Here is a 12,004-nt window from a genome sequence, read left to right on the forward strand (position 1 = left end):
GCTCGTGGCAAGAGGGCCCTGGTGCAGAGAGACAGCTCTGCTCAGGAACAGCTCCTGTGCACAGCGCAGCAGGGCTGGGGGCTCTGACCACAGGTGGCACAGGGAGAGGAGAGAAGGAGAGAGGGCTTGGAGGCAGTGAGGAGCGCAGCAACCGAGGGCAGCGTGTGGCAGGACAGATCTGCAGGCTCTTGGCACCGTGAGTCTCTGGCTGCAGGGCCATGCAGGTGGGGTTGCCAGAGGGGTCTTCTACAGCTGGCACATCCGATTCCTGATAGCATCTGTTGGGACGGGTCTCTCTCTTTCTGCAGCGAGGAGTATAAGATGCTTTAGAGAATGGCATTTATGGTTGGATTTTTCAAGAGAAAGACCAAGGCAGGGGCTACCAGAAAGGCAAGCCTTTTTCTGTAGGCTGTGCTTTCAGATTCCTGCAGTGGAAGGGAGGCAGGTTACAGGGTAACGAGTGGTCAGGATTGTACTGGAGACTGAGACTCTTAGAGCATTGCGGTGAGGGACCAGTATGTCATCAATGAACTTCATAAAGTCCCTTCCCACACCTCAGCCCACACACTGCACCAACGTCATCATTGTCGTCTCAGGTTTTATCCTAGCTGATCTTTCGGAGCTACAAACTCTCTGAAGCCCAATGCCCTGCCTTTGGGAGGTCTCTGCAGGCTTGAGGTGAGCACAGATCGTTTGCAATGAGCAGGAGCTGCCTCCTCTGCAGGCAGAGCTGCAGCACAGGAGGGTGTGCTGAGTGTCCGTCTGTCCCTCCCTGGCCTTGCCTCCCCTAGCAGCAGCACGCTGCCATTCCTCCTGGCTTCTCCACCTGGCCGTGCTGCTGCTGCTCTTGTTCCCAGGCTGCCTGGGGATGGGGGTTTCATGTGCCCATGGAGTGAGCCCTCGGGGTGCTTGGGGGAAGGGGAGTATGGGGACAGGGTGAGGGGTCTGGAGATGGGCACTTGGAGCCTGGCTTCCCCTGCTCTCAGCAGTGTTCAAGCTCTTCTGAGGAGAACCTCCTTAGTGGAATTGTCCTGCAGTCAAAGAGATGCCAGCACAGAGCAGCTGAATCCATTGCAGGAAAGGGATCTCCCAGTTGTTTGCGTGTAATTGGGCAAGTGCTTTGAGGGGATCAATTTAGAAATGGAAATAGTTTTCTCAGATCACTTTGCTATATTATTACTGTATTTCTGTTCCTTTGGCAGGACCCCATGCCCAGAAGCAGGAAATGTCCAACAGCAGCTCTGTGAGCGAGTTCCTCCTGCTGGCATTCGCAGACACGCGCGAGCTGCAGCTCCTGCACTTTGGGCTCTTCCTGGGCATCTACCTGGCTGCCCTCCTGGGCAACGGCCTCATCCTCACCGCCATAGCCTGCGACCACCGCCTCCACACCCCCATGGACTTCTTCCTCCTCAACCTCGCCCTCCTCGACCTGGGATCCATCTCCACCACTCTCCCCAAAGCCATGGCCAATGCCCTCTGGGACACCAGGGCCATCTCCTATCAAGGATGTGCTGCACAGGTCTTTTTCTTTGCCTTCTTGCTTGGAGCAGAGTATTCCCTTCTCACTGTCATGTCCTACGACCGCTACATTGCCACCTGCAAGCCCCTGCACTACGGGAGCCTCGTGGGCAGCAGAGCTTGTGCCCAGATGGCAGCAGCTGCCTGGGCCAGTGGCTTTCTCAATGCTGTCCTGCACACGGCCACTACATTTTCCCTGCCCCTCTGCCAAGGCAATGCCATGGACCAGTTCTTCTGTGAAATCCCCCAGATCCTCAAGCTCTCCTGCTCAGATGCCTACCTCAGGGAAGTTGAGGCACTTGTGTTTAATGTTTCTTTAGTCTTTGGATGTTTTGTTTTCATTGTTTTTTCCTATATTCAGATATTCAGGGCAGTGCTGAAGATGCCCTCTGAGCAGGGCCAGCACAAAGCCTTTTCCACATGCCTCCCTCACCTGGCCGTGGTCTCCCTGTTTGTCAGCACTGCCGTGGTTGCCTACCTGAAACCCCCCTCCATCTCTTCCCCATCCCTGGACCTGCTGGTGGCAGTTCTGTACTCGGTGGTGCCTCCAGCAGTGAACCCCCTCATCTACAGCATGAAGAGCAAGGAGCTCAAGCATGCTCTGTGGAAATTGATGACTGGATGTGTTTTGAAAGCAATAAATTTTCATTCTACCTCTGCAGATGACTAATAATGTCAATGACTGCAAGAACAACTAATATTATATATATGATTATTTTTGTGTTTGTGTATTCATGAGTGTTTCCATTACAGGACTTTGTTTTATTACGGCTAAAGTTGTCCCCTAATATTACATGATTCATCTCATTTCTTTTACAGTATGTACCTGTCGAGTATAGCTCAGAGACTCTGTACACGAGGAGCCCGTCTCTCTGTGAACATAAACAAAGTGAAGGAGCCTGCACTGCCTACCTTGTGTGACGTCCTTCCTCTGAGAGCTGCTCTGGCTCTGCAGGGGCAGTGCCATGTGCAGGGCTGCAGAGGAAAAGAGTCCCATCCCAGCAGCACGGGCAGGGAGCACCAGCGCTTGGGGCATGCCGAGCTGCTCTCTTGCCACTGCCACCCTCTGGTGCTGAGCCCTGCTGGTGGGGTCAGGCCCGGCTGCTCCTGTAGCTTGGTGCCAGTGCTGCTGTGGGGCTGTGCTGGGACTGCAGGCAGGGACAGGCAGTGGGCACGGCAGTGGCACAGCCGGCCTGCGCTGCAGCACTTCCCTCCTAAGGGGGGATCTCCTCCAAGGTGGGCTGAGCACAGCTCAAGGGCTCAGTCTGCTGTGAGCAGGCAGAGGAGAGCTCTGCAGCCCCAGGGCACGCAGCAGCCCCAGCCAAGGAGTCTGGCAAGTGATTTCACTGCAAGGTCCCTCATGCCCTAGCACCTCCCAGAACTGGCACGGCACTGGCTCCTGTGTGTCAGAGAGGCTGGGAGCCCAGGAGGTGTGCCATGGGCTGGAAGGATCACAACCAGATCACTTCTACCTGGGCAGATTCTGGGCCAAAAAGGGGGTGTTTTGTAGGTGTGGTATTATGAGCTCAGTAGTGCCTCCGAAGCTCCAAGTCCAGTAGGAAGCTAATGGCTGTTAAGTGGCCTGTGAGGTGACTTCTTTCTGAAGCAGCTGACAGGTCATCCTTGGACTCCTGGCTGGGATCTGTGCCTTTAGGCTCACATCTGCTGGTCTCCATGATAGGACACCAGATGCATCTGCTCTGCACACAGTTTGTGAGATCCTCTCTTCCTAAGTATTGGGTAAGCCCCATAGAGGAAGGGGTCTTGGATTGGGGTTGTCATGTCAAAGTTTTGAGCTTTTGCCTGAACTCATCCTTCAGGGCTGCTTTTGTGGTGGTGCAGAGCTGCTGGGCACATTGTGCAGGGTGCTCCTACAGCCTTTGTGTCCTTCTCCACGCTGGCTTAGGAGCTGCTTCTTTCCCAGAAAAAGAGTAGCCAACAGAGGTGAGACAGATACTCTGAGTTCATGAAAGCCATCAGAAAGCTGCCCCTGAGAAGATGACTGATAAGGGGAAGTCAGGAGAAGCCTGGCCAGGAGAGATGTGAGATCTGGGGGAGGGAAGAGGAGCTTGGCCAGCCGAAGCTAATGATTTTGGAGAGGTAAGAATGCTCAGGTAATGTCGATCCCACCACAACGCAGACTTAAAGCAGTCATATGAGGCCCTTGTCTAACCTGTAACATTACTACCTAAATCTAAATGCCACTCCACACCCTGACAGGAATCCACTGCTCTAATTTTTGACCACAATATCCCTTCAAGCAAAGACTAGTCCATCACATCTTTTCCATTACCTTTACTCTATTGCTCACCCTGATCCCTGACCTTAACACTAGTATTTAAATGCTCTCATAAACTCTAATATTCTTGAAGACATAAAGAAAATGCTAAACCAAAGAGCTTGCCTATACCCTAACCACAGACCTGACACCCCAAGCACAACACCAAACCCTCCCACTCAATAGTTGCTTAAGCTTTCACCCAGAAACGTTCACCGCAGTCCCTAATGCCATACACGAAGAACTAACATCCAAACCCTAGTTCCTTTGCATTAACCTCCTCAACTTCAAGCCCTCTCCTAGCCCTTAACTTTAGGTTATTGTTCCCTTGAAGCAAGGCAGGAAACATGAGGTTGCCGTGCAGTCCCATGGCATTCAGAGATGGATGTGAGGGGCCATGGATCCAATCAGCTTTTGGGCCACAAGGAGGAGATGGGTGGGAATGCTCTGCTGAGCTCAGCTCTGCCTCAGGATCTCCTGCCCCAGCAGGACGAATGGGACTGGGGCAGTGACGGGGAGGTCACTTCTGTCTCTGCAGCTGATAGGGCAGCAGCAGGAACGTGTCACGCAAAGGGACTGTGAGGTCCCTTGTGTCTGGAGGTGGCAGGTCAGCCCTGGCTTCTCCCTGGGATGTGCACTTTGGGGCTGACATCTGCCAGTGGCCCTGCTAGGCCAGCAGAAGGCCCCTGCTTGGCATGCTGCCTGTGGGATCCCCTCTGCCTCCATCCCCAGGAGGACCCAGACAGAAAGAAGGCCCGCAGAGGGCTTGTCCTGTCCCTTCTGCTTGAGTCCAGGACTGGACAGCAGGAGGCACAAGGCTTGGCTGTGTCTAGCCAAGAAGCTGCAAGGCCAGCAGCAGGCCCAGGCCTTGGGAGATGCTGGTGAGTATCTATGATCAGACCCTAGCTTTGTGTTTCAAGGAACAGCTGGTGAGGGTTGACAAGACTTTGGTGAAATGATGGAAAGTTCTGCATGAGAGCAAGGTGGTGGACAGAGATGGGTGTCTGCAGACTTCAAGGAAATAGGGAGAAGTGTGGAACAGCATAGGAAAGCCTGCAGAGGAGAAGACAGAGAGTGCTGGCAAGAATGGAAGGCCCCAACAGCCCTGATGTTTTTGTCCCTTTGGCTAGAGCTTCTGAGGAGACGAGATAGAGTCATTGCAATGGGGCCTCACTGCTTCCTTGATACCCTGTGCAGGGGTGGGGAGGTGTCCTAATGAAGTTCTTCTCGTGGCATCACACTGCCCACCACATCATACAGACCCCAAGAAGAGCCCTGAGCCAGACGGGGGTGTGCAGGATCTCCCCTCCCAGTGGCTGGGGTCAGGCCTTGGCCCTTCTGCTTCACCAAAACCAACCAAGACTTTTCTCAGCACAGCGCTTTGCCTGGCTGGAATCATGGCCTCCAATGATCTGCCCTAACAAGTCCCTGGGGAGGCTTTGTTAGGAACAGCCCTCAGTGGGGCCCATTAATACTCCAAGTCACTTCAACTTTTCCCTTTGACTTTACCTTCTCAAGCAGTTGCATCATTCTCCTCTCAGTACCCAGGTTTCATTGACTCAGCACTAAAATACACCGTGGAACTCATTAAAACACATAATGTCCTAAGGAGCCATATCTCTCCCATAGTTTTCTTCAAGTCCTCAAGACTTGTAGAGCTAATTGGAGAGCTTTCATGGTGTAGTTAAGGAGGAAGATTTCAAAGAGCATCTAATAGAAATCTTTCCTCATTTTAAAGGCTGAACTATGTTGCATTTCAGTTTGGAGCATCATTTTCCTATAGATATTGGTCAAGGGATACAGCCCTGCTTAGGCTGGAAGAGCAAGGTTTTTCCTATTTAAAAGCAAGCAGCAGGAAATCGTGCTGCAATTTTCAAAAAAAAAAAAAAAGTTCAAGTTCCTCATTGTTTTGCCTCCAGTGAAGTTTACCTTCCAAAAGGATGACTGTACATGATCTGTTTTGCACTGATTAATAGGAAATTTAGAATAATTGTGTTAATATTAATCCATATCATAGTAATTCAATGATAAATGATGAGTTTCTTGCTAAGGAAACCATTAGACAGACTGCTGAGAGATGGGCGAGCTGGAACTGACTGAAACTCAAAGCAGCAACTGGGTTGGTGAGAGCGGTCTGAATGATCAAAGAGTAAGGGGAGGGCAAAGCAGGAGAACCATGGGAAGTGCATAGGTCCAGACAGGCAGCTGGAAAGGGGACATTCAGCATGTTCTGTGTAATGAAGACGGGTTTTTTGCCTTGAAGATGAGGGAGCACACCATGATAGACAAAACGATGACAAGGCAAGTACAGGTGAACTTCAGAATTTCTTCTCCTGCGTTGATTATAGATCATGGAAATTCACATTTCTTCATGACAGAAATTACACTTCACGTAAGACTCTCAACAGAAGGGATTGAATCATTTGAGCTGATGGGTATCACAGTATCACACAGTATCACAGATTTCTAGGTTGGAAGAGACCTCAAGATCATCGAGTCCAACCTCCGACCTAACAGTAAGTACTCCACTAAACCATATCACTAAGCTCTACATCTAAACGTCTTTTAAAGACCTCCAGGGATGGTGACTCCACCACCTCCCTGGGCAGCCCGTTCCAATGCTTAATAACCCTTTCGGTAAAGAAGTACTTCCTAACATCCAACCTAAAACTCCCCTGTCGCAGCTTTCGCCCATTCCCCCTTGTCCTGTCACCAGGCACGTGGGAGAACAGACCAACCCCCACCTCTTTACAGCCTCCTTTAAGGAGTGATAAGGTCGCCCCTGAGCCTCCTCTTCTCCAGGCTGAACAAGCCCAGCTCCTTCAGCCGCTCCTCGTAAGTCTTGTTCTTCAGACCCCTCACCAGCTTCGTCGCCCTTCTCTGGACTCGCTCGAGCACGTCCATGTCCTTCCTGTAGCGAGGGGCCCAAAACTGAACACAGTACTCGAGGTGCGGCCGCACCAGAGCCGAGTACAGGGGCACAATCACTTCCCTAGACCTGCTGGCCACACTGCTTCTTATACAGGCCAGGATGCTGTTGGCCTTCTTGGCCACCTGGGCACACTGCTGGCTCATATTCAGCCGACTATCAACCAATACTCCCAGGTCCTTCTCTGCCAGGCAGCTTTCCAGCCACTCATCTCCCAGCCTGTAGCTCTGCTTGGGGTTGTTGCGCCCCAGGTGCAGGACCTGGCACTTGGCCTTGTTGAACTTCATACAGTTGACCTCAGCCCATCGCTCCAGCCTATCCAGATCCTCCTGCAGAGCCTTCCTGCCCTCGAGCAGATCGACACACGCACTTAGCTTGGTGTCATCTGCAAACTGACTGAGGGTGCACTGGACGCCCTCATCCAGGTCATCGATAAAGATATTAAAGAGGACCGGCCCCAGTACCGAGCCCTGGGGGACACCACTAGTGACCGGCCTCCAACCAGATTTCACTCCATTCACCACAACTCTCTGGGCCCGGCTATCCAGCCAGTTTCTAACCCAGCGAAGCGTACGCCAGTCCAAGCCCCGAGCAGCCAGTTTCTTGAGGAGAATGTTGTGGGAAACGGTGTCAAAAGCCTTACTGAGGTCAAGGTAAACCACATCCACAGCCTTTCCCTCATCCACCAAGCGCGTCACTTGGTCATAGAAGGAGATCAGGTTCGTCAAGCAGGACCTGCCTTTCATAAACCCATGCTGACTGGGCCTGATCGCCTGCTTGCCCTGCAAGTGCCGCGTCATGACCCTCAAGATAATCTGCTCCATGAGCTTCCCTGGCACTGAGGTCAAACTGACAGGCCTATAGTTCCCCAGGTCTGCCCTGCGGCCCTTCTTATAGATGGGCGTCACATTGGCTAGCCGCCAGTCAACTGGGACCTCCCCCGATAGCCAGGACTGCCGATAAATGATGGAAAGCGGCTCGGCCAGCTCCTCCGCCAGTTCTTTCAGTACCCTCGGGTGCATCCCATCCGGCCCCATCGACTTGTGCACATCCAAGCTCCGTAGCAGGTCGCCAACCATTTCCTCATGGATAGCGAAGGCCACGTCCTGCTCCCCATCCCCTTCCACCAGCTCAAGGCACTGGGTATCCAGAGAACAACTGGTATTGCCGCTAAAGACTGAGGCAAAGGCGGCATTAAGCACCTCAGCCTTTTCCTCATCCTTAGTAACTAGGTTTCCCCTCGCATCCAGTAAAGGATGGAGATTCTCCTTAGTCCTCCGTTTCGCGTTGATATATTTGTAAAAGGATTTTTTGTTGTCTTTAACGGCTGTAGCCAGGTTGATCTCCAGATGAGCTTTGGCCTTTCTAATTTTCTCCCTGCACAGCCTCGCTACATCCTTGTAGTCCTCCTCTGTGGCCCGCCCTTTTTTCCAAAGATTATAAACCCTCTTTTTTCTGCTAAGCACAAGCCGCAACTCTCTGTTGAGCCAGGCCGGTCTTCTTCCACGCCAGATCGTCTTTGGGCACGTGGGGACGGACCGCTCCTGTGCCATCACGATTTCCTTCTTCAGGAGCGTCCAGCCTTCCTGGACTCCTCTGCCCTTCAGAACCGCCTCCCAAGGGACTCGGCCAACCAGCGTCCTGAGCAGCTCAAAGTCAGCCCTCCGGAAGTCCAATACAGCAGTTTTACTGGTCCCCTTCCTGGCCTCGCCAAGAATAGAGAACTCTACCATTTCGTGGTCACTCTACCCAAGACAGTTTCCGACCACCACATCTCCCACCAGTCCTTCTCTGTTTGTGAAGAGAAGGTCTAGCGGGGCACCACCCCTGGTAGGTTCACTGACCAGCTGCGTCAGGAAGCTATCTCCCACGCTCTCCAGAAACCTCCTAGACTGTTTTCTCTGTGCCGTGTTGTGTTTCCAGGATATGTCCGGGAAGTTGAAGTCCCCCACGAGGACAAGCGCCGACGATTTTGCAACTTCTGTCAGTTGCCTATAAAACTCCTCATCCGTCTCCTCATCCTGGTTCGGCGGTCTATAACAGACCCCGACCAGGATGCTAGCCTTGCCGGCCTTCCCGCGGATCCTAACCCACAGGGATTCAACCTTATCATTCCCAGCCTGGAGTTCCACAACATCAACATCAAAAGATTCTCTAATGTAGAGAGCCACGCCACCACCCCCTCTGGGCTGCCTGTCCCTCCTGAAGAGCAGATAGCCAGGCATTGCAGCACTCCAGTCGTGGGAGCGGTCCCACCACGTCTCCGTGATGGCAACCAAGTCGTAGCCTGCCTGCTGCACGATGGCTTCCAGCTCCTCCTGTTTGTTACCCATGCTGCGTGCATTAGTGTAGATGCACTTCAGCTGGGCCATCGCCTTCTTCCCCGGCCTAGCCATTGTTTCCCCCGGCACAGCTCCAACAAGCCTTGTTTGAGCCCCGTCCCCCTTCTTACCTAGTTTAAAGCGCTCTCTATGAGTCCCGCCAGCTCCTGGCCTAGGATCCGTTTTCCCCTTGGAGATAGGGACCCGTCTGGGGCCATCAGGCCGGGTGCCGAGTAAAGCTCCCCATGGTGAAAAAACCCAAAATTTCTGTGCTTGCACCAGCATCTGAGCCACCTATTAACCACGCGAGCTTTCCGTGTCCTCTCCATGCCTCTCCCTTCCCCCGTAGGGATGGATGAAAACACCACCTGCACTCCCGCTCCCTCCACCAATCGTCCCAGCCCCCTATAGTCCTGTTTGATAGCCTTGAGGCTTCTCTTTTCAACATCGTCACTGCCAGCCTGGACTATCAAAAGCGGGTAATAGTCAGAGGGGCGAACCAGGTTTGGAAGCTTCCTGGTAATGTCTCTGACCCTGGCCCCAGGGAGGCAGCAGACTTCCCTATGTGTGGGGTCAGGCCAACAAATAGGGCCCTCCGTTCCCCTGAGGAGGGAGTCGCCCACAACAATCACCCTTCTTTCTTTCTTGGTGGAGGCAGTCCTGAGGCGTGGAGTCAACTTCCTCACCTCAGGCATCCTCCTGGGTAGGCTTCCTACCTCATCCTCACCCACCGGTCTCTCCAGCTCCAGGGCCTCAAACATATTGTTCAAGGGCACCTGGGAAGGCGGCACCGGAAGGGGAGGGCATCTCCTGCGAGGTCGAGCAGGGACCTGTCTCCATTCCTCCTCAACTCGCAGGTCCCCTCCCTCTGCCAAATGGCGACAGGGCAGGGGGTCCACCCCACTTTGGAGCGTCTCACCCTGGTCCCTCTCCCTCCGGTCCTGCAGGGAGTCGCTCCACCAGTCTATCTCCCGCTCGCACTCCCTGATATCCCTCAACCTCTGCACCTCCTCCTTGAGCTCCGCCACCATGCGGACCAGGTCGTCCACCTGCTCGCACCTCACGCAAGCAGTCTCTCTGCCTCCCGCCAATGGCAGCAAGAGGCTCAGACACTCCCCGCATCCGGAGACCTGAACTGCCGCATGTTTGGGCGGGCAGTTGGTCTGGGTGTGTACTGACTTCCTAGAGAAAGCACCGTGCCTGGTGGAGACCATTGCAGCCCAGCTGACGGGAGAGTGCCGTTAGAGGAGTTGTCCCTATGGGCAGGTGTGAGCGCTCCGCCCTGCCTGCCCGCCCTGCCCGCGCTAACTGCCTCGCTAACTGCCGCGTCACTCCCCCCGTGTCACTCCCTGTTCGCCGCGCTCCTGGTCGCTCGCGCTCCCTAAGGGCTGCCTTTGAACGGCCAAGGGGAGGAGCTGTCGCTGACGCTGCTGGCTCCGCCTATGCCTCGTCAGCCTCCCTCACGAGGGCTGCCGGTGCCTGGCGGCTCCCTCACGTAGGCTCGATGCCCGAAAAATAGCCCTGCCTGTCCCGATCCCGCGCTCCGTTGCAGCACGCGTCTGCCCCGGAGCCGGTCGCCTCGGCAAGTGAGTGGTGCTGAGCTGGGCCGGGCTCGTGGACAGAGAGAGCTCGTGGCAAGAGGGCCGTGGTGCAGAGAGACAGCTGTGCCCAGGAGCAGCTCCTGTGCACAGCGCAGCAGGGCTGGGGGCTCTGACCGCAGCTGGCACGGGGACAGGAGAGAAGGAGAGAGGGCTTGGAGGCATTTGGCAGTGGGAGGATGCTGAGAGCTGTGTGCAGGAGAAATCTGCACAGCCCTTGACAAGGTACGTCTCTGGCTGCAGGGCCATGCAGCTGCCCGTCCTGGAAGGGTCTCCTGCTGGGTCTTGTTTCTGGGAGGGCAGTGGGCAATGCAGTAGGCTTTGGGAGTCCTGCTGGATGGCACTGCGAGGTGAGGAAGTCTGACAGAAGCCCCTCGGAGTGCCCTAAACCAGGTGCCCCCGGTCAGCCCAGAACACCCTGCCCTGGCTGGCCAGGCCGGGCTCTCTGCCAGCTGCCCCGGAGCTCCTGCAGCCATGGAAAGAAGAGAAGCTCCCAAGCTCCGTCTGGTTTGCTGTGGCCCTTCTCCCTCAGCAGCATTCTCCTGTTTCTTCTCAGGGAAACACCTGAATGGGATGAGAGTGCAGCTCAGAGAGGGGTGACACAAGGCACCTGAGAACAGGACTGGTGGACAGAAGTGCTCTTCTCGGTCTGCACTAATGGACACTCCCATAAAATATCAGCAGGAGTGTCCAGGAAATGTGAGGGCATTCAACCATCCAATACCTATCCTAAGCATTACAGGGCCTACTGGGAGAAAATACAGCAAACAAAATCCCTACAGCTCAGCTCTGCGTTCAGATGACTTGTTTGCAAGAACTGACAAGTCGAAAGGACTTGAGTTACCCCCATGTTCCTGTTTCCCTCTTGATGCACTGCAGGAAGGACTCCTCTGGAGCCCACAGAAGCCCCTGCTCCCAGGGCCACTCTCAGACGGCACCAGCCGCAGCTCAAGCAGGAGAGCTGAAGAAAGGTTCTCCTGCAAAGAGACAGGCTTGGGCTGGAGGGTGCTCTAAGGCTTGTAATAAGTCTCCCTCAGAGAAGTGTATATTAACTTTGTTCTCCCTTATCCTTTTCAACAGACAACTGCATTCAAAGTCAGCAAATGCAAAACAGTAGCTCTGTGAGAGAATTCCTCCTGCTGGCATTCGCAGACATGCGCGAGCTGCAGCTCCTGCACTTCTGGCTCTTCCTGGGCATCTACCTGGCTGCCAGAACGCTTTTCTTATTTTTTTTTTCTGTATAAGTGTTAGAACAACCTTACTTTATTTTTGTACAATTTTCTGAGCCTTGTGATTTTCATTCAGTAATGATCTACTTAGTATCCTATCTGTTTATCATTCTATTTTATTTTTGAACCAA

General features: G+C 53.9%; 1 protein-coding gene across 1 annotated transcript; it reads left to right on the forward strand.

Annotated features, from left to right (window-relative positions):
• Positions 1 to 924: 924 nt before the first annotated feature.
• LOC310890542 (olfactory receptor 14A16-like) lies at positions 925 to 2,188 on the forward strand (the record flags this gene model as incomplete). Its single annotated transcript, XM_083852870.1, has 1 exon — positions 925 to 2,188. Exon 1 carries the CDS (start codon positions 1,226 to 1,228, stop codon positions 2,186 to 2,188), a length of 963 nt encoding a protein of 320 aa, XP_083708996.1. The 5' UTR covers positions 925 to 1,225.
• Positions 2,189 to 12,004: the final 9,816 nt, after the last annotated feature.

Source organism: Anser anser (genome assembly GCF_964211835.1).
Source record: "Anser anser genome assembly, contig: HAP1_SCAFFOLD_32, whole genome shotgun sequence".
Lineage (NCBI taxonomy): Eukaryota > Metazoa > Chordata > Aves > Anseriformes > Anatidae > Anser > Anser anser.